This window comes from Peromyscus maniculatus, chromosome 8, assembly GCF_049852395.1.
Source record: "Peromyscus maniculatus bairdii isolate BWxNUB_F1_BW_parent chromosome 8, HU_Pman_BW_mat_3.1, whole genome shotgun sequence".
In the NCBI taxonomy this organism is placed as follows: domain Eukaryota; kingdom Metazoa; phylum Chordata; class Mammalia; order Rodentia; family Cricetidae; genus Peromyscus; species Peromyscus maniculatus.
In genome coordinates, this window is record NC_134859.1 from 20,614,450 (window position 1) to 20,636,419 (window position 21,970).

Genomic DNA, 21,970 nt, shown 5'->3' on the forward strand with positions numbered 1-21,970 from the left:
AGAGCCTCTGGTTCTGGATAGCACACCTCCAGCCTATGGATGAGATTTGTGGTGTTTCTGAAGTAACACTCTGATGATCAATTTTACATGATCATCCAACTCTATCACTCCACGGAAGATTGCTCATGTAAATGTGAAACTACTGCCTACTTCTGAGACATGTACCTAAAATTTCAACCAGTTAAATAAGACTGATGTTGAGGAAAATGACAGTCTTCTACCGCTGCATTAGGACTAATCATTTCAGAACGTGGTACCATAACTCATTTATGGAAACAGAGAAGTTATTCCCCAAACAAGTGATAAAGGGAACGGACTCGTAGTTATACCAGGAAAATGAGGCCTCATATTAATACTTCCTAACTTCCCTGAGCTCCAGAGGCTCCTCCACATAAATCTGCCTCACAGATTATTCTGCCTCACATATTTTTATCTATTGCAAATAAAGTTGAATTTGGAAGATTGCCTCAGTCATTACACTTCATTTCCATTTATTTGGGCATCAGAACAACCATCTGAGGCTTCCGCTAGCCAACAGGTAACTGAAGAGCTCCTGTAAGGACCTTAGATTAGTGACTAAGAGATACAGCTGGTCTGGCCTGTCATCAGCCTGTCACTGAATGGCTCTTCTCGGGAAGGGGTTCCCAGAGTGAGAGACCCAGCTCGTGTGACGGTGTCCACAACACTGCACAGGATTGTTCTTATAAAATCCTTCCGGTCTGGAGACTATATATGGCCTTCACATATTGCCTTAGATAAAAGCAGTCAGTTCTTCACTAGCTGTAGTCAAATATTTATACCTCTGACCCTTCAATGAACTCACCTTGCCTCAATATGCCACTTGGTTTATTAGTATTGTTGATGGCAGCTAAATGTACAGAATAGCTACTACTTGGCATACGATCTTTTGATAGCCTGGCACTTTTCCCATTATTCAGATGGAAAAACCAGGGTTGATGAAAGTTATGTGACTTGCTTATAGCCCTATAGCTCTTTGGTGGTAGAGCTGGGAATAAAAAACTTTGTCTAGTGGACTCAAAACCCCATATATCTAACTATTAGGTAGACTGCATTTCAGAACCCACACTAGAGGATCTCCAGAAGAGAATCCAGAAGGAGAAGAGCTCTGGGTGTATTGACCCTGGGAAAGAAGGGTGGCCAATGAGAGGAAAGGCAAATTCAGCATGGAGGAAAAATTATTGGCTCATTTGGACCGATGTTAAACCAGAATGATGCTAGGAAGAACAAATCACACAACTTTAGAGCTAGGGTCAGACACCCATCCTTGTGACACGTCTACTTGGGACCCAGCTGTAAGAGTGGTAGAACAAGACTCTAAGAATGACAGGAATAGCCTCAACCTAAGCTACAGGCGTGTTTGCTAATGGTTATGCTATGAGGTGACGTTTGACCCCTTGTCCTTCTGGGAACATCACCAACTTTGGAAAAGTCCCATGCAGAGAAGGGATCATTTGAAACCCTTAGCTGCATGCACTGAGAGGCTGAGTGACAGGAGCCAGAGGAAGAATTACCAACCTCCCTGCGAATCTGGCTCCGAGTACCATGCATTAAGCCAACGAGTAAAAATCATTATGAAGTTTTTGCTGAAAGGGCAAGTGTAGAAAAACATGTTTCTAAACAGAATAACAGTCTTTGCCATTTTTTCCAACTTGCATACCATCTGGAAATTCTGATTTTTTTCAAAGGGTAGGAAAGAAATGTGCTTCAGGCACAAATAAATGTTTACAGCTGAGTTATAAACCGAGAATGGTAGGGCTTAAAACAGGCAGGCTGGTGGTGATGGAGCTCAAAGCTGCAGGAGACAAATAATGCTTGGGGATCTGGCCAGCGTGTATTACACATCGGCCCCTTGGAAGGGGAAGTCTTGCTTCCCATTGACCTCATCCAGTGAGGGACACAAACGTCACCCGGGACTTGTGTTAATTCTTAGAAGGTAAAGGGAGGGAAATGAAGTAGCATTATTGTCTGTCTGTCTTGCCATTCTGAAAGCAGCCTTCCCTTTTGGACAGCTCAGAATCTCATTGGAAGTGGCAGCCTGTGGAGATGTAGTAAATGGACCAACCAAGAGAATTGATGGTGACTTGAATGACGACAATGTGTGTCAAGTGCATGTTACCACAACAGTGCTCTGCAAGAGCTATCTCATTTATGCTGGACTACAAGCTTGTCAAGGAGTGCCATTCCACAGATGAGAAAGTCAAGGCTAGGAATGGATAAATGATCTGAAAAAGTAAGGTCAGCTCAGTACACAGGGATGTAGCTGGCATTTGTGTTCAGCCAAATCAGTGCCAGTATTCTACACTGATTTACAGGATTTTTCAAAGAGAGTCATGAAGTGTACATGACCAGTGCTTGGTGAAGAAAGAGAAATAGAGGTGTTGGGATACTGGAATCCTTAATTTGGGTACAGGAAAGGTTCTAGAGAAGTAGAAATAAGTTTGGAAATGATGTGGGAGAGTCATTAACAGTTTTCTTTTATTAAAGGGTAAAATCACAAATACTGCACCTGTTTGCCTCCACAGTCATATGGGCCTGGCTATGCACCAATAGAGACTGTCACCATGATGCGTGGTCAGCCAGATTTGGTCCATGAGATGTAGTTTGCTAACTCTAGTGACACAGAGGACATTAGGAATACAAAATGACTGATGGGTTTTGAGAATGATCCATGAAATTCTACTTGAGACTATATTCTTTCTTAAGATCAGTACACAAACCCAAAGCCAGTGACATGCCCTAGTAAAGCTCTTGTATACCTTATTTCTGGGCACAGGCAATCAAGCTGGATCCCTTTATGCTATCTGACTAGGTCAGAATACTGTATCGAATCTTCATTCTCAAGGCTTATCTAATCCCAGATCTATAGAAAAAGCACTCTGTGTCCCACTAATGAAGATGTATGAGTTCATTCCTTTGAACATAGAAATACACACGAGATGGTGAGTGATTCTGGCAGTCCACGTGTAACTCTTTCTCGATGTGGAACCCAAGACCATCTACGTTAAGGTTTAATTGAAAGAGATTGGAAGAAAAATAAACCACAAACAACAGTAAATGGAAAAGGAAGAGGAAGACACAGCCCCAAGAATACACTCTCCTAACTAATGAAGGGAGAGCTCTGTTTCCACTATCATATCAGAGTGTGGAGGCTGTCCTGTCTATTAGATGCCTCCCCAAACCTGCACAATGTAAATACTCCTGCAGACCAACTAATGAAATCTCTATCGATAGACCATCTTAGATGGGCCTCACATGCTCGTGTTTTGCTTACATTTTAATTTGCTCCTGCTGGATACTTACCCAGTAATTGCTTAATAAGATTAACCTCCCTGGCAATGTGTGGTGAATCTTGATTAAAACATCGGAGTGAAGGATTATCCTATACCACAAAAAATTGAGGGGGTGTTATTTAATTAACTTATTGCCAATATGTCTTGATTGTCTCTTTGAAACAGTGGGAAAGTGGTCGATGGGAATTGATTTGGGTTATCTAAATGTATAGAATTGGTGAGTGAGGAATGGCCAGGTCACTGGGTCTAGAAATTCAAATCTCAAGTCACTCAAGGACATTAACAATCTTTCCTGTCACGTTACAAGACTTCCTGCCTTTAAGCTCTAAGAGGCAATCTGGTATCTTCAGTCATCACCTGAGTACTGCTTGGGCATTTGGAAAGAAAAGGTATTGAGTTTTATTTCATTTTTAAGCAATTTTGAAATTTCACCCTTTTTATAAAAACCCAATGGGCAAAACCCACAGGACAATGCTTCGGCAAATAGTCTCCCTGTCCCATAACTCACTTGGAAAAGATGAGAAGCGGTGGTGTCATACAGATTGTACTCTATGTTTTAAGGCACACAGAATAGGAAAGGCGAAGACTCTGGTCTTTCCGAAGTCACAATGAAAAGGAAATGCTCATTTGTTACCTTAGAGCAGTGGTTCCTAATGTGTGGGTCGTGACCCCTTTGACAAATTTTTATCTCCAAAAATATTTACATTATGATCCATAACAGTAGCAAAATTACAGTTATAAAGTAGCAATGAAAATAATTTTATGGTTGGTAGGGGTGGGGGGGTGGGGGTGGGGGTGGGGGGTGGGGGGTCACCACAGCATGAGGAACTGTATTAAATGGCCGAAGCATTAGGAAGGTTGGGAATCACTGCCTTAGAGACAAATATTCCTAAGGCTTGCTCTCAAAGGAGTTTTCCTCAATTGCCTGACTATGATGGTGTGGGATGTTCAAGGGACATGGACCTGGGAAATGGGGCATAAAGACACAAGGAAGAGGGGCTAGGTTCATTTCTAAAGGCCTGTGAAGATCACGGGGTCCCGAGGTGAAGGTTACTAATTTAAAAGCATCCGTGCACAACTTCAGAATGCTTCTCTCTCTCCCGCCCATGCCTGACGGGATGAACTGCATCTTTACTTTCAACTGTGCGCGCTGATTTGTCTGAAAGGAAGGGGGTGTTGACTTGGTGTTAAAGAACAGTAATGGGTAAATGTAGCAGAGACTCCCTGCAGGTGGACTTCTAAGAGCCACCCGATTGGTACTTGGCGCTGAGGTGATTCTTCATGCTAGGGGGCTCACTGGTGTACCGTGGGTCATTTAACAGCGCCCCTGGGCTTAGCCCACTAGTTACACCTCCTCCAATTGTGACAGTTAAAAAAAAAAAACAAAAAACAAAAAACCCAAAAACCCTTCCAGTCATTGTCAAATGTCTCCCAAGGGGCGAAAATGAGAGGCACCGTTGTCAAGGAAAGGGGAAGGAGTGGGGTCAAGTACTGGAGGTGAATAGATTTCAGATCTGAGGACAGTAAATTCGGCTCTGGGCTTTGTGGTCAGTTAGCGCAGAACATGGTCAGTTAGGGTGAAATATCCTCTTTATTTTGAGATCTGGTTTTACCTACTCAATAATGGAAAGAATATCATTTCATCCTCAGATAAAACTTTTTCATGCTTACTTAAAGGTAATTTAGCGTTATGATTATGACAGATGAGAAGGCTGATTCTTAAAGACTGGATAAAAAGGCAGAAGTCATACCTGAAGGTGTAGGGCAGCTCTGGGGAGAACGATTTAAAGACCGTTAGCATATCAGGGTAAGGAATACACACCCGAGGCAGGGGAATGCTAGAGTCTTCTCAGCAGAAAGCACGAGGTACAAGAAAAGCCAACCTCCTGTCCAGAGATGCACATTGCACAGACCTGAATTCAAGTTTGTACCAGTCCTGTGTCCTTGGGTGAAGTTTCTAGAATATTCTGGGCCTGAATGTCTCAGAGTTGGTTTTCCTACTTTTGGAGCTGAAGTTACGTTATGCTCTGCTGGGCATAGGATAGATACCTTATAAAGGCTCCTTCCCTTTCCCTTAAAACGTTCCTGTGGTGTATTCTAAAAAAACAAAACAAAAGGTGTGTGTGTGTGTGTGTGTGTGTGTGTGTGTGTGTGTGTGTGTGTGTGTACACTGGTGACTAAGAAATAGTCACTGAATAATTATGTTTGGAGAAGCCCGTTCCATACAATTCTGGATGGGATTTCCAGCCTGAATTACTCAAATGCCATCAAATCACCAATCGCCAGCCCTGCTAGCTGCGCCATTGGCCTCTCCTGTCTTTTAATTGCTCCTGTCCCCACCTCCCCATGGTTCTGTTTTTCTCTTCTCTTTTTTAGCACCTTGTTAGCACCTATTTTTCTCCCCTACAAGAATACAGTGATTGCCTCAATGAACATTTCTATTGTCCTCCTCACTGCTCTGGAAAGGGAAGCTTTGTTGCCGAGTTGTCAAAACTCCTTTCTATTCTCCCCCAAAAGCAGAACAGCTCTGTCTCTCTCTCTCCCTCTCTCAAGGCAAGCCAGGCGAGCCTACTCCCCGGGGAGGCTGTATCTCTCCTTGTGGGAGAGGGACCAGGCTAGTGGCTTGTACTGCCAGCTGCTTCCTGACTTCTGATTAGGCAGGTTTTTGCTGCTGCTGCTGCTGCTGCTGCTGCTGCTCCAGCTGCTGCTGTTGCTGCTGCTTCTGCTCAGGCCTTGGGATGCTTTCAAGCATGCCACACGGTGCCAGTTGCTGTAGATAGCATAGGTATGCACACTGCTTGGAGCAGGCTCTGTGCCAGATTCAAGTGACTCCAGCCAAACACAGCTAACAGACAGGAACAGCAAACAGCTTTTAAACGTGGGCACCTATGAAAGGCAGTCATTTTTTTTTCCCTTTCCTTTTCTTTTTCCTTTTTTTTTTTGCATGCCTTCCAAGATTTGGATTAAAAAAACCTGAAGCAGCTGGCGAGAGCCCTGAATTTTCCTGTGACCTCAATAGGGCAAGCAGCAGCTGGAACCTCACCTTTGCCTCCAGATGGCACTGTTACCACATCATCGTTTCCTGGTAAGCCGGTCCTTACGCCATTGTTAAAGGTGTGTCCATCTGCCGGCTGGAGTTGCCAATTGAGTCCGAGCAGATGCATTGCTGCAGGAGAGACAAAGTAATGAAAATATGAATAGATAATTCAGCAATGCAAATGTCAAGGGGGAGGGCCAGGTGCCTTTTTCCAAGCAATTGCCTTTTAAGGAAACTGCAGTTCAAAAATGGCTTGCCCCAGGCCTCCAGGATCAGCTAAATACAGAAAGTGGCAATCCAAGAGTTTCTGCCTCCTTTGCTCTGGAGCAGCTGCCAGCCTGGGGGGCAGCACCCCTCGTGGGAAGTGGAGGAGGGAGGGGACACGTAGGTCTGCGCTTTCAGGATGGGCTACTCTATCACTTGTCTGCTTGCCCTCATACCTGCTTTTAGACAGGTGCACGGACAAAGGCTGGCTTCTCCCAGCTACTCAACATGGGAGTCAAGGTCAAAAACAAGGCTCCACTGCTGCCATCTGACTGGCCCTGAAATGCCAGCACAGCCAGAGGTCTCTGCAACTGCATTGGCCCACTTAGAAGCATGCCTACCTAACCGTGCCAAACTTTTTTTGCCCCTCTCTTTTAGCACATTGTGGAAATGCTTAAGGGTGTGTGTGTGTGTGTGTGTGTGTGTGTGTGTGTGTGTGTGTGTGTGTGTGTGTGTAATAGTGGTAGAGCCTTTTCCAGAAAAAAAAGCAAAACAAACAGTATTATTCTGTTTCCCCCGAGTATGAAATGAGACAGAGATGGGATGCCCAGAAGCACTTGCTCTCAGGAGACAAGCATGTTTTCAGAGGTCGATTTCCATGTATACCTCACCCTCCAGGCAGCCTTCTAGTCTTGTTACTTAGCTTGGGCAGAGACCCAGTTAGTTTAGAAAACCCAGTGTATCATCCATCCCCGATAGATCTTGGTTTTATTGTTACGGAGGAGAGGGAAACACCTGTGTTGTTTCCAAGCCCTCATCTAAGAAATGCTTCATTTGTAAATAAATAAGGAATCCATTCCCCTGCATATTTCCCACACAAACAATGACTGTGCCCTGTCTGTCTGGCATTTCAATGGGCACAGGTTGATGCCTGTTGCCACATTCACAGCTCGGCAGGAGAGAAAGGGCTGTTGACAGGAAAGTTCTGAGTTTGACGTGGGGATGGGAGAAACAATTAACCACAGGAAACACAATTAACAATGCTTAGGAAATTGTTCACATAGCAATTAATTCTGCATGCCTACCACCACTTAAAGTCAGGCTGCATTCTATTAAGGTTAAAATCCCATCTTCACACAATACCGCTTAGATTGATGGCTGCAGATTAAGGTGGTAAGGTACCTGGCAGAGTATGTGTCTGCTTTTTTCTCACCGGCTTCTCCACCTCAAAACCACATTTCCCATCTCTACATTTCCATGAGGTGCACGGCCCACGGTCGCAACTTTCCCAGATGATAAATACTAATAAGAATAAGTGACATTTACTGTACTCTTTCCGTTGAGGTACCACACCTAATTTTCTCCTGCAGTTTATCCGTTATATGTAGGTCACTTACTTGAAGAGACCAGAGTCTATTGCCTCAAATAATGACATATTTTCACCATACAGAGGTCAGGAAATGAGAAGTAATCGTGGTTGCTTCAAGATAACGATACCTTCTGATTTGTAATTACCAGGTGAAGGGAGCCAAGGAATTAGCTGTTTCAAAATGATTTTTCAAAAAAAAAAAAAAAAAAAGAAAGAAAGAAAAAGAAAAAGAAAAGAAAAGCCCGATACCATTGGGTTATTGGAGCTCGCCTGGAGCCATCTGCTGCTTTGGAGGAGGGTCCCTGAGTGCTGAGACAGATGCCACCACCAAGCATCACAGGTGCAGCTAGGGCCCCAGCCTAACAGAGCTTTGATGCTCATGTCTGTGAAAAAGCAGTGGGTCCTGGCAGGCAATGACGACAGCCTCCCCAGTGCCCTACCCATGTGCAACTGCCCCCTTCACACGCTGTTCACGCCTGTCACTCCAAGGTATAGGGTCCATTTCCATCGCCAGCTTCGGGAGAATAGTAGACAGGACGGCAATCTTACTGAGCGTAAAGGGGACACTCCTCATAACGCCATCTTCTGTTTTCAAGGATGTCTTCCCTCCTGCCTCCTTAACTTTTCTTTTTCTTTCTTTGTTTCTAGTGGAGCTCTTTATTATTGTTATCATTATCATCATCATTAACAAAAGTAATCAAGCAATAGCATGAGGTCGGAGGGGTTAGGGAGAGAGAATGGGCGCCACTGCTCGGACAACTCTGTGAGTGAATAGGAAAATAACGCGAGATAAAGACAAGGAAAGAGGAAAAGCCCAATCACTGAGCATGAGACCTGGCCACCAGCAGAATCTCTGTTCAAAGATGAAACTCAAGTTCAGGCAAATTTCCCATCATTGAGCTGAATGCTAAGTGAGGATGGCTACCTTTACTTGTGTTGGGGGAAGGGCATCTGAGCAGGCTTTTGCTGGCTTTTTTTTTTTTTCTTTTTTCTTTTTTTGTATGTGTTGGCATTCTTGATCAGCTGTTCATTCCTTGGACTTGAGGAAGAAAATGAGACTGTAGTTTTGGCCTGTGGGAACAGACTAAAGTGTCCCCGGGATAGAGACCCAGGGGAGCTGGGAACTAAATGAGTCTCCTGACTAAGGAGAGTTCTTCTTCTCCTTCTCCGTCTCCTCCTCCTCCTCCTCCTCCTCCTCCTCCTCCTCCTCCTCCTCCTCCTCCTCCTTCTGCCAGCAGCTGACTGGTTCTACGGTTTGGGCTAAGGAATCATCCCTCCACCCATCTCTCCTTTTCCATTTTGTGAAAGTTCCCTTCACAGGTGGAGTAAAGGCAGCTTGCAGGGGCCAGAGGGGGTTATGCCTAGCTCCGCGGAAGAACTGGCAGTGTCAAACTTAGACAGCACATCCACATTTATTAGGACAGGAAATAGTATGTGGGGACATACTTGGATGCTTGGACTGTAGAACATTATATTCTTCTAAAAGAAACAGTGTGGAGGAAGAGGGAATAAGGATGGAATATTATGGGTAGCAAAAGGGACTAGAGTATAAAGAGAAGGCTATTTTGATCCTCAGTATATCATATACCTGCTGTCAATCACTGAGCTCAACGTTCACGCACTGACATAAACATTATCTTAAAGAGTTCCAGGTAGGTACAATCATGACACTCACTCACAGATGAGGGACGCACTGACTATGAAGTTCTTACCACTGGCGGGATCAGAGTAGAACTATGCTGGGGATGTGGTGCCTCTTTTACACTTCATAGAGATCTGGCGACAAAGTCCATGGGAAAAATGACACCTCAGCCCAAACTTGTTTCTGTCTCAGAATTCATGATCAGTAAAGTGTGGTCATTCGCTGTATGTATCATTGCTGCCTGGGGGAGCTTTGATTCCTTTTTGCTGTTGATTTCAGAGGGGGCTTTGTGACTTGCAGTGTTTCCTGCATTACATAGCGATCCTAGAACCTGAGTAAAAAGGCCGCTGGGCAGAGCTAGCTGTGGTTGGCAAGTGTCAGAATGCAGAGTGGGGGGAAGTAATGAATTGTTAAGGCAGTGAACCAACTAGAGTTTAGGGTTGTTTGTTACAGCAGCCTGGCCTAGTCTACCCTGACTGATTATTCAGTTATGAAGAAAAGGAAAGAGGACATGTTTACAGAATAGATCTCTGTGAAATCTTTAAATATTATCAGGCCAAGAGCCTTTCTGAAATCCAGACAGGAAATTAACACCTGTTTGGGGTCATTATGCCTATTTCCATGGACAGCAAAATATTTGAAAAATATAATACCTTCATCTTTTTTTTTTTTTTTTTTTTTCTGTTACCAGAACCAGACTAGACAGCTGAGAAACCTTGGGATAGCCACGGTTATCGCTTCTTCATCTCAGTACTTCACAGAAATGCCCATCACTTTACATTTTACTGGAGGAGCTATCCTGGCTGCCCTGGGATGGTTCCTTCTCCTCCTCCTCTGAATGCTCCAGCAGCAGCTCATCCCAAAAGGTCTGGTTCAGACCATGTTAGGGTCAGAAGTGAAATGAGTTCTGGAAGTCCTCTTCTCCACATTACCCGCCCCCACTGACAGCCGAAATGTACAATTCATCATGACTTGACAGGCTCTACTCCAGAGAGACGCTGGGATGGAACACCGGGCTGCCATGGGTCAGCAAGGATGGGCTGGGGAAGGGCTTCAAGTGGGAACTCATGGAACCAGGTGGCATCTGGGAGACCAGCCACTAAAAGCAGAGCCAGCAGCCAAACCCTGATGTATCCCTCAGCTAACTGGAGAGAACCTTTCCAGGGTGTTGAAAGGACCTAAGGCCACACGGTAAGACCACACACAGATGCCAGGTTTTTGCAAGAACAACAGTCAGACCTCCTTGCAGGTCCATTAATAGTTTCCCATTGAAGTTCCTGTGTTTAAGTGACAGATGGGCTCCCAAAGAAAACAACCAGAGAGCAAGCCTAGGCTAGAGAAAGCAGGTTGCTTACAGGTGACAGAATTCTCTAGTCAGCACAAGGACATGGAGAGGCCAGGCCTTGAAAAATGGCAGTTTCCAAAAGAGGTTGTCTGAAATCGTAATTAGGGTATGTGTGGACCCTGCTGGGTGCCATTTAGAACCTTCTATGTTCATTGGCTGGCAGAGGCTCAACCTGACAAGAGAGTCAATCAATATGTCAGCAATACTTCACCGAGAGCTGTTCAACCCCTGCTTGTCAAAGAGGACAAACATGGAAGCCACAGATGCTCTGTGTTTGCTGAGCAGGCCCCCAGGAGCAAGGGGTATCTTTAAAGATCAGGCCTGTCGATATGTAACCCCGGGGAGGAGATTGGACTCTCCCTTTGAAAATGTAAGACTGCAGGCCAAGCAGAGCCCCAGGAGGGAAAGGAAGGTGCCAAGCCTGCTGGGTCTTGGGGCTCAGCATGCAGGCAGATGCACAGGGCCTTTGAGCTGATGTCAGAGCGCATTCAGAAATGGGAAGGCTCTGGGAAGGGTCAGGGCTGGATCTCCTTGGCTTTGCACCAGCCAATTAAGCCCACAATGCCAGGACTCCTGTGGGAAACAGCAGATTCCCAAGGTGCCCCTGCTGAAAGGATGGAACCTGCTGAGAGAGGGCTGAGCAGGGGTAATGCTCACAGGGCTAACCCTGAAATCACTGGACACTGTAAAGGCACCTTAGCAGTGAGCAGGGAAAAATCAACACATGCAAATGAGCATCTTCAGCCATGATGATGATTCCCATTTATTTTGACAACGTGCCAGGGACTGGGATAATTACTTTAATGGCAGCATTTATTCATTATTTATCATTTGGCAAATATTTATTGAGCTCACACTGTGCATCGAATTGTGTCCTGGCCCTGGGAATAATGCAGTTGGCAAAACACAATCCCTGCTTTCATGGAACTTACATTCTAGTGGGATACAGAGAAACTAAACATGTGTGAAAAGCAGAGTAGAGGGCCAGGCGTCCAGAGGGGCAGGGGATGGGGAATGCAAAGTTCTTCTCTTTCTTCTCCTTTGGCTGTTAATGGAGACTGGTCAAGGGTAGTGTCGTGATGGGTAAGTTCACACAAAGACATCGGCAATGGCATGGCAGTTCCCACTGACATGGAGGACCAGCCATCCAAGCCAGAGTCTAGCAAGCAGGAAAGGGAAGTGGAGGGTAGACAATGTTGGGGGAGAGTAGATACCTTTGGTGGGACTCTGTTTTTTTGTTGAAGCATGTCTTTTGAAGGGGAAGAAAATCCTCTGCATCCTACTGATGTCCTATCACCATAGGAAGCATCTCAAAGTAATTCGTATTTTACAGAGATGAACATTGACCTTTAGAGAGGTTGACTTGTCCAAGGTCACACCACCACCATCAACTGGGGGATCTGGGACCCACACCTTGATGTGTTTCACCTCAGAGTCAGAGTCCCAAGCCCCCTTGCTGTGCTGACTCCAATTTGAGATATCTCCCGACCACCTCCGAGGACATCTCTATTTTCTATTGGAATAACTGTTTCAAGACGGAGCAGGGCAGGAAGGTTCCAGAACTCTTTCTGTGAATGTTGCCTAAGTCCACTCAGGAACAGGTACCTCTCGCAAGCAGACATTCATCCTCCATGAATACACTATGGTCGGTCGCCATTTTGCTGTTTAACATAAAGATCCATCATTGCCAATATAAAACGGAGGACTAGTCACTTCAGCTGCCTGGCTGGCTGACATTTGCTTGTGGTGGCTTTTTCCTGGGCCAGTCTGCTCCTCACCCTCAGGGGCGTGGTTGACTGACCATGGCACTTCTCTCTCTCTTTGTGGAGAGGAGTGGGCTTCTGCAATGCCTTAATAGCACCCTTTTACGAATGCTGTTGCAGCCAGAACTACCTTTCGCAGGAAAGAGGCGATGCAAATAAAATCACGAGGAATAACATTCTCGAAAATGCCTTAAGACTTAAAAAAGGAATTAAAAAAATTTAAATCTCAAAGGAGTGTTTTTTTTTTTTTTAAATCCCTTTTTAAAAATCCTAACTGCCTCGGTGAAATGGTTTTGCTTATTTTTCCCAGACAGTGTAGCAATACACTGAATGGAATAAATTTTCAAAGCGTCACATGGAAGGGACGCCCACAAATCCCTTTACCAGTAATGGGATTTGCGCACCTAGCTCTTGAGAACGCTGGGGAAACTTATTTGCCTCCGTCCAACTTTCAGCGCGCAGCTTCCAAGATGCTTGCAAAGCTCAGGACCAGGGACTTACCCAGAAGAGAGATGGAGGAGTGATCCCAGAATCCTGGCAAGACCACTTGAATGAGAGGGGGCTTTGGGGAAGACAGCCACTGCCTGCCCATCCCCTCAGGCGCTGTCCTAGTCCCTCCTTGGCCCTAAAGCATCCTCAGCAAGGACTGTGTCTGTCACCTTCTGTCCCTCTCCAAAACAGGGAGGCTTTCCGTCACCCCGTGCACATCTGCCGGGAGGACAAGGTGACAGTTCTGTAAGGCAGCTCCGGGACCAAGGAGCAGTATGTTTTCCAGGCAAGAAGAATCTACGCAGAAGGACCTGCACATTAATCTCTTCTTGTGACAGGCTCAGGACAGTACAGTGAGTAGGAAGTGGGATGAGATTAATCAATTCCTGTGTTTGGAGGAAACAAACAGGGCTCGTTGCAGCTTCCAGATGTGTCGGGTCATGGAGTCAGTGTCGTCCTCACTCCTCTCCCTCCAGCCCCTGTGGCAGGGGCTCGGCAGGTGGCCTCAGCTGAGAGTGTGGGCGTGGTGTGTGGTGTGCTGAGCTGACCTCTAATGACACCCTCCCTCCCCAGCAGCACCAAGAAAATCAATACCCAAGACAGACACACGCTCTCAGCCACTCTTTTTCTCCCGTGCAGAGTGCCTGGAATATATTGGTTGCCCATGCCGGTCAGGCAGCCCATTGTCCATGGCGTCTATGCATCCTTGTCCAGATAAACACACGCCCAGAGCCGTCAGCCACACGGGTGCCATTTCCCACCCAGACCACTCCGGTCTTGATGCTATTTTTCCCCCCCAGAAAGAAATAAAATAAAAGCCTTTCTTTCCTCAAGAAAGCGCCTGTGTGATCAAAACACCTTTAGAGAATGATAATATCCGGAGGTTTTATTCGCCAAATAAATCATGGTCTGGAGTTTTAAGAGCTTTTGTGACAACAAAACATAGGCCCACAATCCCATGCATATACACACACACACACACACACACACACACACACACACACACACACACACACATATATATATATATATATATATATATATACACACATATATATATATACCTAGACATTTGTCCCCACCCCAGCTTGTCATTCAGTGTTGACAACCCAAACAATATGTATCTTTTTCTTTCTTTCTTTCTTTCTTTTTTCTATTTTTAAGAATAGCAGCACCCAGCAGCCCTGTTAAAGGGGGGACAGATCCATGAGACCACCGTACAAAGGCAAGGCGAGGGGCGGCACGTGGCAGGCGGCCATAGGAATCCTAGGAAGCAGGCACATGAATGTTTTAGAAGATAAGATGTCATATCGATCGGGAGATGTGCAATGTGAGCTGGAACAAAGACAGAGAGAAGTCTCCCGTGAAACAGCCGCCCGCAAGGGGGAGTGGCTAGGGGGTCAGTCCTGTGCTAGTGACAGCCCTTGCCAGACTGAGCTCTGGGCCAGTTTCTTCCTTTGGTGGAAGCAAGTGAGGGGACAGAGAGGGCTGGGATTCATTTTCCCTCCTCATATGCGTAGGCAACCCCCCCCCCCCCCATAGATGGTACCTAAGAGTCTTCTGGCTTGAACTCTGAAGCCCACAGACAGGCAGCCTCTGCAATGGAAGGCATGCCACGAATCATCTGTTAATAACATTAATCCAATGGAGAGGCAGCAGGATCCCTCCTGATCCTCCATTCATAAGCAGAGCTCTATGATGAATGGCATCCAGGTCAGGGCTTTAAAACCAGAGGCTGGAATCCCCTTCTTGGAGGACCCAGTGGTCAACACAGACGTGCTTCTGCCTAGAGTGAATCTGGGTGTGGATTCTGTACTTTTTTTTAGAACTGAGAAAGGAGTTGAGGAGTTGAGGATGTTGAACAAATCCTATATGTAATTCTCATTTCAATCTGGCCATTTGTTCAGCAAAGCCAAATTAGGCACACAGGGAGGCTGCCAGTGTCCCTTTCAATTTTTAATTTTTGACATGGTTAACTCAAGATTTTTTTTTTTTAAACTCAGAATTGGAAAAAAAAAAAAAAGCTGCATTAGCAAATTGGGCTTGATCTTTCCCTTAAATGGTTTTTAGTTACGCGGGTTTCAGATAGCTAACCTGAAACGTTTAAAACTTGATTCTGATAGAGAGAAACATCATGTTGGAAAATTCCTTCTGTTTCCCAGGGCCTGATGAGGTCTCAGGGAAGGAAGTCGGGGAGCACAAGGGCTTCTGCACTGTGCTCTACTTGATATCAATACAGGCAACTTAAAAGAATAGAGCCCACTGGGAAGAAAAGACAGGGCAAATTCTTTCTGGAACATAAGCTATCTGTACCCATTTTTTTTTTTTAAAGAGTCACACTTTCATCTGCAATTAGATAAATGACACAATTGGATTTATTTTGAGTTAGTGACAATTTATTTAATAGAGCTAATTTGAAGGGTTTTATGTGACACTCAAGTCACACATGCTTCCTTTCTGCTGAAGGTACACGCTTCTCTCAACAGGCCGTGGCACGGCAGGATGCTGTGACATTTCTGGCTTCTACAGAGCATCATGATGAGGCAGAAAGGCACTGGGTATGGTGCATCCTAAACCTCCCTCTCTCTCCCTACAGTTGTGTTCCTGGCCTCCATTGTAACTCTTGGAAGAGTTCAAGCCAAGCAGGGCCCAGGACACCCCCTAGGTGGGACTGGCATCTCCTCTAGTGACCGTGGTATGGCTTCAACCCCAGTTCATTCAAGAGTTTAATCCCCAAGGTCTTAGGTGAGTGGTATTAACAGAGTGGAAACTTAATCCATGTGTTTAGAGATGATGCCTTTGAAAAGTGATTCAATAAGATAGGTCACTAGGGTAGCACTCTGTGACTGAATCCCGGTGGCTTCACAAAGAAAAAGAGCAACCGTGTAGACAGAGAAACACATACACCCCCGCTGTGTTACGTTATGGCATAGAGGTCCATCTCAGAGCCGAAGGCATGCTGCTTGGACCTTGAACCTTTAGAATGGCGAGTTCAAACAAGCCTCTCATTTTTATAACATAGTCTGCTTCAGGTATTTTATTACAGTAAGGGGGTACCAATGAATACAACCAGCTTGGGGCAGGTCTCCAGGCCCTGCATATTCGGAGGCAAAGAAAGATGAGCTCATTTGTGAAGTTGCATATCATTGTCATTTCTTACTGTTTTTAGGTAGAGGTTTCGATCTAGGGTCTCCTACTTAGCTCCACTGTACGTAAACGCATAAGCTGGTTTGGAGATGGTATGTTATTTTTCCTGTTTTGCAAAAGGAAAGGAAGCTTCTCTATTCAGACGGCATCTCCAAGGTCTGTGGCTGCTGGGGATTTTCTTTAATTTGCTAAATATGGCCCCTCTAGCAAGGTCCCACAGTTAGTTAGGACTAACTCCTGGAGACAACTCTGTGAGCCCCCGGAAGCACCTCCTCACCAGCCCCTCTGATCCTCCAAGCTTCGCTCTGGAGCTGTCAGAAGCAACTGTCCCGACTAAGTCAGCTTTCTCCTCAGAAACGCCCACCCTGCTTCCTGGGGTTCCCTATCCAGAAGGTCATTTGCATTCTGCTTCTGGGCCAGCACTGCCCGACATAAATATAACACACATGAAGTTAAATTCTTCTACTAACCATGCTAAATAAGTACAAATAAATGTAGTGTTTTAAACCCAATGCAACCCAAATATTATCAGTTCAACATGTCATGAACATAAAAATCCCAAATGAGACATTTTACTTTTTGTTTGCACAAAGTGTTCAAAATCTGGTTTGTATTTTACACTCACAGAATCTCAGTTCAGATGCTAAGTTTTCAGCAGTTAAAGTAAAATGTGCTTCTGCCAAAACAATGAGAGTGTTAGTAAACACCAATAGTTTACACTTTGGTTCTTAGAGTTAAATGAATTGAAGGCGAATGAAACTCGCTTGTTGCCTGCGTTGGCGTGCCTGCGGGAGCAGTTTGAGACTTCTGTGTCTCAGTCAGTAGTCCTGGAGCACCCCCTGACCCCCGGTATTTCAGATGTACGTGTAGCTTAGCAGTGATTGGTGCCATGCCGGCCATCTTTACCCAGATCATGAGCCACGGCCATGCTGAACCATTGAGAGTGTGTTTTCCTTTCTCACTTCCTTTTTTTTAAAACTTTCTTTTCATTTATTCTGTGTGTCTTTCACATCATGTGTCTTGATCCCATTCATTTCCATGTGCTTCCATGTCTGACCTCTGCCCCTGCACACCCCTCAAAATAAAACAAAATTTAAGAGAACAAAAGAGGGGGAAAAATTAAAAATTTCGTCATGGAAGCTGTAGTGTGACACAGTAAACCCCTTTACTTGCAAGTGTTTATTGCAAAGAGTCTTCGGTCTGGTTCCAGTCCTCTGGTTTCTACTACACCATCGATGCTGGGTCCTCTCTAGGACTCCTCTTGGTTATCCTGTGTTGTGGAGATCCTGTAGTTTGGGGTCTGCAGGTCAGGTCCCTTCATATGCTCCAGCAAATCGTAGATGGGGTGGATGTTGGGGTGGCCAATTCATGACTCTGGTTCTGGGCCTGGGCAGCTGCAGGGTTGGTCTGCCTGCCGGTTCTCTCTTGTCCTCACCACCAGGGGGAGCTCTCCAGAACTACCTTGGCTAGTTCACCCCTTGCAGTGATGAGCAAGGGGCATGGGGAGATTCTCCTGCTTTTGCGCCCTCAGGATCTGCTCTCCCACACCTACACCATCAGGGCCAGCTCTACTGTGTTGCCCAGGCTAGGTATAAGGGCCACTTTCCCCAAGTACTGCAGCTGCTGAGGGGTAGAGACAGCTCTCCTGCTCTTAAGACCCCAGGGCCAGTTCCTCCACCTGTCTCAATCATTGATGGGCCAGGGGGGAGGGTGCATCTCTCCTCCACTCATGCTGCCACATGTCAGAGGAGTAATGGGGGCAGCTCTCCCTTGCTCACAACATCGGGGCTGGGTTACCCTCACCTCTGACCACCACACTGCTCTGCTGTGCTGCCCAGATGAGGGGCAGGGCCCACTCTCCTAGTGCTGAAGCTGGTGAGGACCTTCCCCATTTTCTAATTTGTCCCTGTTCCCAGCAGAAGGGTTAGACTGCTACAGAACTGAGAAGCACACACTCATACACACACTCACACATACATACACACACATGTACACACATTAACACACATACATATGCACATATACATACTCATACAATGCATACATACATATAAACATACACACATACATACACTTATATTTCTTTCTTTCTACATGCTTACATAGGAAATACATACTAAAGGAAAGAATGCTTTGAAAATTTATGTTTAAACATCTAACCTATGTTGGTCCTATGGCATTATAGGCTAAGAATCAATGGTCATAGTAACAAACAGAACCTACTAAATTCTTTAAGCAGGGTCTCAATTCCTATCTGATTTTAAGATGTTTCCCATCTGATTATTAAAAAAAATGGGGTAGTAACTATTATTCCCATTTTACAGATGAGAAAAACTGAGGCTTAGAGAGATTAAATCACTCCCCACTACAACCCAGCTACTGAATGTGTGTCTCCCCAAGTTCAGTCATCAGTGGTCATGCCCATGGGTTTCACTTGCACCATTTTTTTTCTTGACTCTATTTTAAAATCAATTCCACTTTAAAGAATGTTAACCAGTGCAGTCACATCCTTAAATAATGCCTTCAAAATTAAAAGTTTCATGTGTTTTATCAAACCTAAGGTTTTGTGAGACATTAGGAAAAAAACATAACTACTAAAAAAAGTCCATGTCCTGGACTTTAAAACATGTTTGGAGATGAGCAAATATAATCTTTCTTTCTTTCTTTCTTTCTTTCTTTCTTTCTTTCTTTCTTTCTTTCTTTCTTTCTTTCTTTCTTTCTTTCTTTCTTTCTTCCTTCCTTCCTTCCTTCCTTCCTTCCTTTCTTTCTTTCTTTCTTTTTGGTTTTTCGAGACAGGGTCTCTCTGTGTAGCTTTGCGCCTTTCCTGGATCTTGCTCTGTAGACCAGGCTGGCCTTGAACTCACAGAGATCCACCTGCCTCTGCCTCCTGAGTGTTGGGATTAAAGGCGTGTGCCACCACCGCCCAGCTGTAATGTTTCTTTCTCAGTAAAAATGCAAGATTTGTTTTTAAAGGAATATCCCCCTTCCGTCTAGTCACACTGTGTGCTGAAGGCAGTCTTAGTCACATCTAGAAAGTACTGCCTGTTGTGCTCCTAATGCCCCTTTGGGTCAGCATTTCACGATTTCTGTCCTCTCCTATCCCTTCACACCACAGCCAGACAAAAAGAAATACCAGCAAGAGAAGAGACTGGGAGGTAGGCCTCCTCCACTTGTCTTTTCTCGGGCTTTTCTGTTGTAGGGGACAAACAGACAGACAGATTTCCAGCTGTACACCCCTTCTTCCTGGAGGATGTCTCTTTATGGCCAGAGTACAAAGACTGCCTTAGGGAGCTGAATCTATGTGGTCAGTCCTTCGCATTGAGAGATTTAGGCCTTAGCTCCCCTCCCCTACCCCACCTTCCTTTTTTCTAGCCCTGCAGGGTTTCTAGAACCCAGACCACCATGGGAGTATCTGGGGGCTATTCCAGTATCTACTTAAGGCAGTGATTCCACCAGCAATCACTGAGGATTCATTATACAACAGGTGCTATCAGCCAAATCAATACCATTTGCATATGAAGAAGAGCCAATATTAAAGGTAGTTCCCACTGTGTGCCAGTCACTAAGCACTTGTGGTAGTTTGAATGAAAATGGTCCCATAGGCTCATAGGGATTGGCACTACTGGGAGGTGTGGCCTTGTAGGAGTAGGTGTGTCTTTGTTGGAGGAAGCGTGTCATGGGGAATAGGGTGGGCTTTGAGGTCTCAGATGCTCAAGCCATGCCTAATGTGGCAATCTCTTCCTGCTGACTTTGGATCTGGATATGGAACTCTCAGCTCCTTCTCCAGCACCATGTCTGCCTGCATGCTACCATGCTTCCAGCCATGATGACAATGGACTAAACCTCTGAACTGTAAGCCAGCCCCCATTAAGTATTTTCCTTTATAAGAATTGCTGTGGTCATGGTGTCGCTTCAGAGCAATAAAACCCTAACTAAGATAGCACTTCACAGGTTTAGACATGGAATTACCATATTTTTGGTAGATCAAATGTGGTAGAATATTGGCAGATGCTTTCCCTAGACTCCTCTTTATAGTCCGATACACCAGGGATGGACAGAATTAAGTACCTTGCCCAAGCTTTTCTGAAAGTAGTTGGGCTTGATAACTCCAGATCAGTGGAGTCCACTAGAGTGCTTCCTGTTGCTTATAGTAGAAATATCAGGAGACAGAGAATCTCGCCCCCCCCCCCCCCCCCCCCCCCGTGTGTGTGTGTGTGTGTGTGTGTGTGTGTGTGTGTGTGTGTGTGTGCATGTCTTTTGTGAGTATCCCACATAGGAAAATACTTGGGGCATCCTCTTCCCCGGATTCATTTTACAGATGATGGCTCCCCAGGCCTGGCATCAGTGCAGAAAAGCAGTCCTCTGCTCTCACCCCATCTCTGCATCCACCCTTGAAACTGTTATTCTGGGGTGATGTTTAAACAGGAACCCCAGGCTTACAGACTTGGCTTTCGTACTTCATACCAGCATGAAAGCAGGAACGACACAAAGCAGCACAGGGGCAGGAGAGGCGTTCTGAACGGCTTCCATCAGCCTCCTTTAAAACTACTATACACAGTCGAAGCAGAAGGTGTTTCCATGCAAACGCTGCTTCAAGATAAGCCCCACCTTCCATCCCCCCCCCCACTTAGATTCCACCTTCAATCCTTTCCCCCGATATTCTGGACACGTAAAAGACACAGTTTTCTGCTTCTACCCTGATGTCTGCATATTGAGTACTTCCATCAGCAGCTTTGACATTGGCACAGTGAAGGCTTGAGGGCCTGGCAGACCTCAGATAACTAGCATGTTCCAGCCCCCTGCCCTGTGCCCGTTGGGGTACCGTGATGACCAAGCCCTGCCGCATCTCAAAAAGCTTACAGTATAGGCTAGTGGCTTCAGCACCACCATCAACTGAGAATTTGCTATGAATGTAAATCCTGGGGCCTCACCCCAGAATTCAAGGGAGGAGCTGCAGTACCTGTGTATCACTGAAACTTCCAGGAGCTCATGACGAATGCTCAGGTTTGGAAGTATGGGTATGGGAGGCCAGGCTGACAGCAATTAGTGAAAGAGAACATGAGGATAGCAAACAGGCTCCTCTTGTCTATTTCCAAGCAGGTGGAGAGGGCCCAGACACCTCCCTCCAGGTCTGCGCAGTAGATCTCTGCCCACACAGGTAGCATGGCAGAAGCAGCCGAGAAGATGCAATATGGAAAAGACATATTCCAGCCAAGAACAGGGGTGGGTCATGGAGAAGCCAGAACCGGGGCGAGGCAAAGTACAGTGATAAAAAGGTCTGTTCTCAGCACGCTGTCTCTCCTTCAGGCACCTACCTCTGTCCATTCTGGCTGGCCCAGATGAACCCCAAGTGGAGAGACCCAGACCTCCCCCAAACTCATCAATGCCACCTGTGTGGATGCCTTTCTGTCACATCCTAACTCCCCTGGAGCTCCATACAACTTAGAGTTCTCCTGTTCAAATTACCACCAACCTCAATGGAATTATATTAAAAAAAAAATCCGTGGAAACTTTATATTTTCATTCATCCACAGACCTCCCCACAACATCACATTTTCTGCCATTAATGGATGTGCAATTATAGGGACAATTAATGGTTTAAGCCAAACATATAAATCCTAAAGATGGAAAATTTGGGCACTGTGCCAGGCAGAGAAGAGTTA

General features: G+C 45.6%; 1 protein-coding gene across 15 annotated transcripts in view; it reads right to left on the minus strand.

Annotated features, from left to right (window-relative positions):
• The window catches only part of Tenm2 (teneurin transmembrane protein 2), a 1,247,217-nt gene that overhangs the window by 209,965 nt on the left and 1,015,282 nt on the right, over window positions 1-21,970 (minus strand). For 14 of the 15 annotated variants that reach the window (XM_016005141.3, XM_076578176.1, XM_076578168.1 and 11 more), the window contains one exon: window positions 6,355-6,477. The exons of the other annotated variant lie outside the window; for it this stretch is intronic. In XM_016005141.3, coding sequence (XP_015860627.1) covers window positions 6,355-6,477 — 123 coding nt within the window. The remainder of the gene's footprint in view (window positions 1-6,354; window positions 6,478-21,970) is intronic. 15 annotated transcript variants of the gene reach the window in all.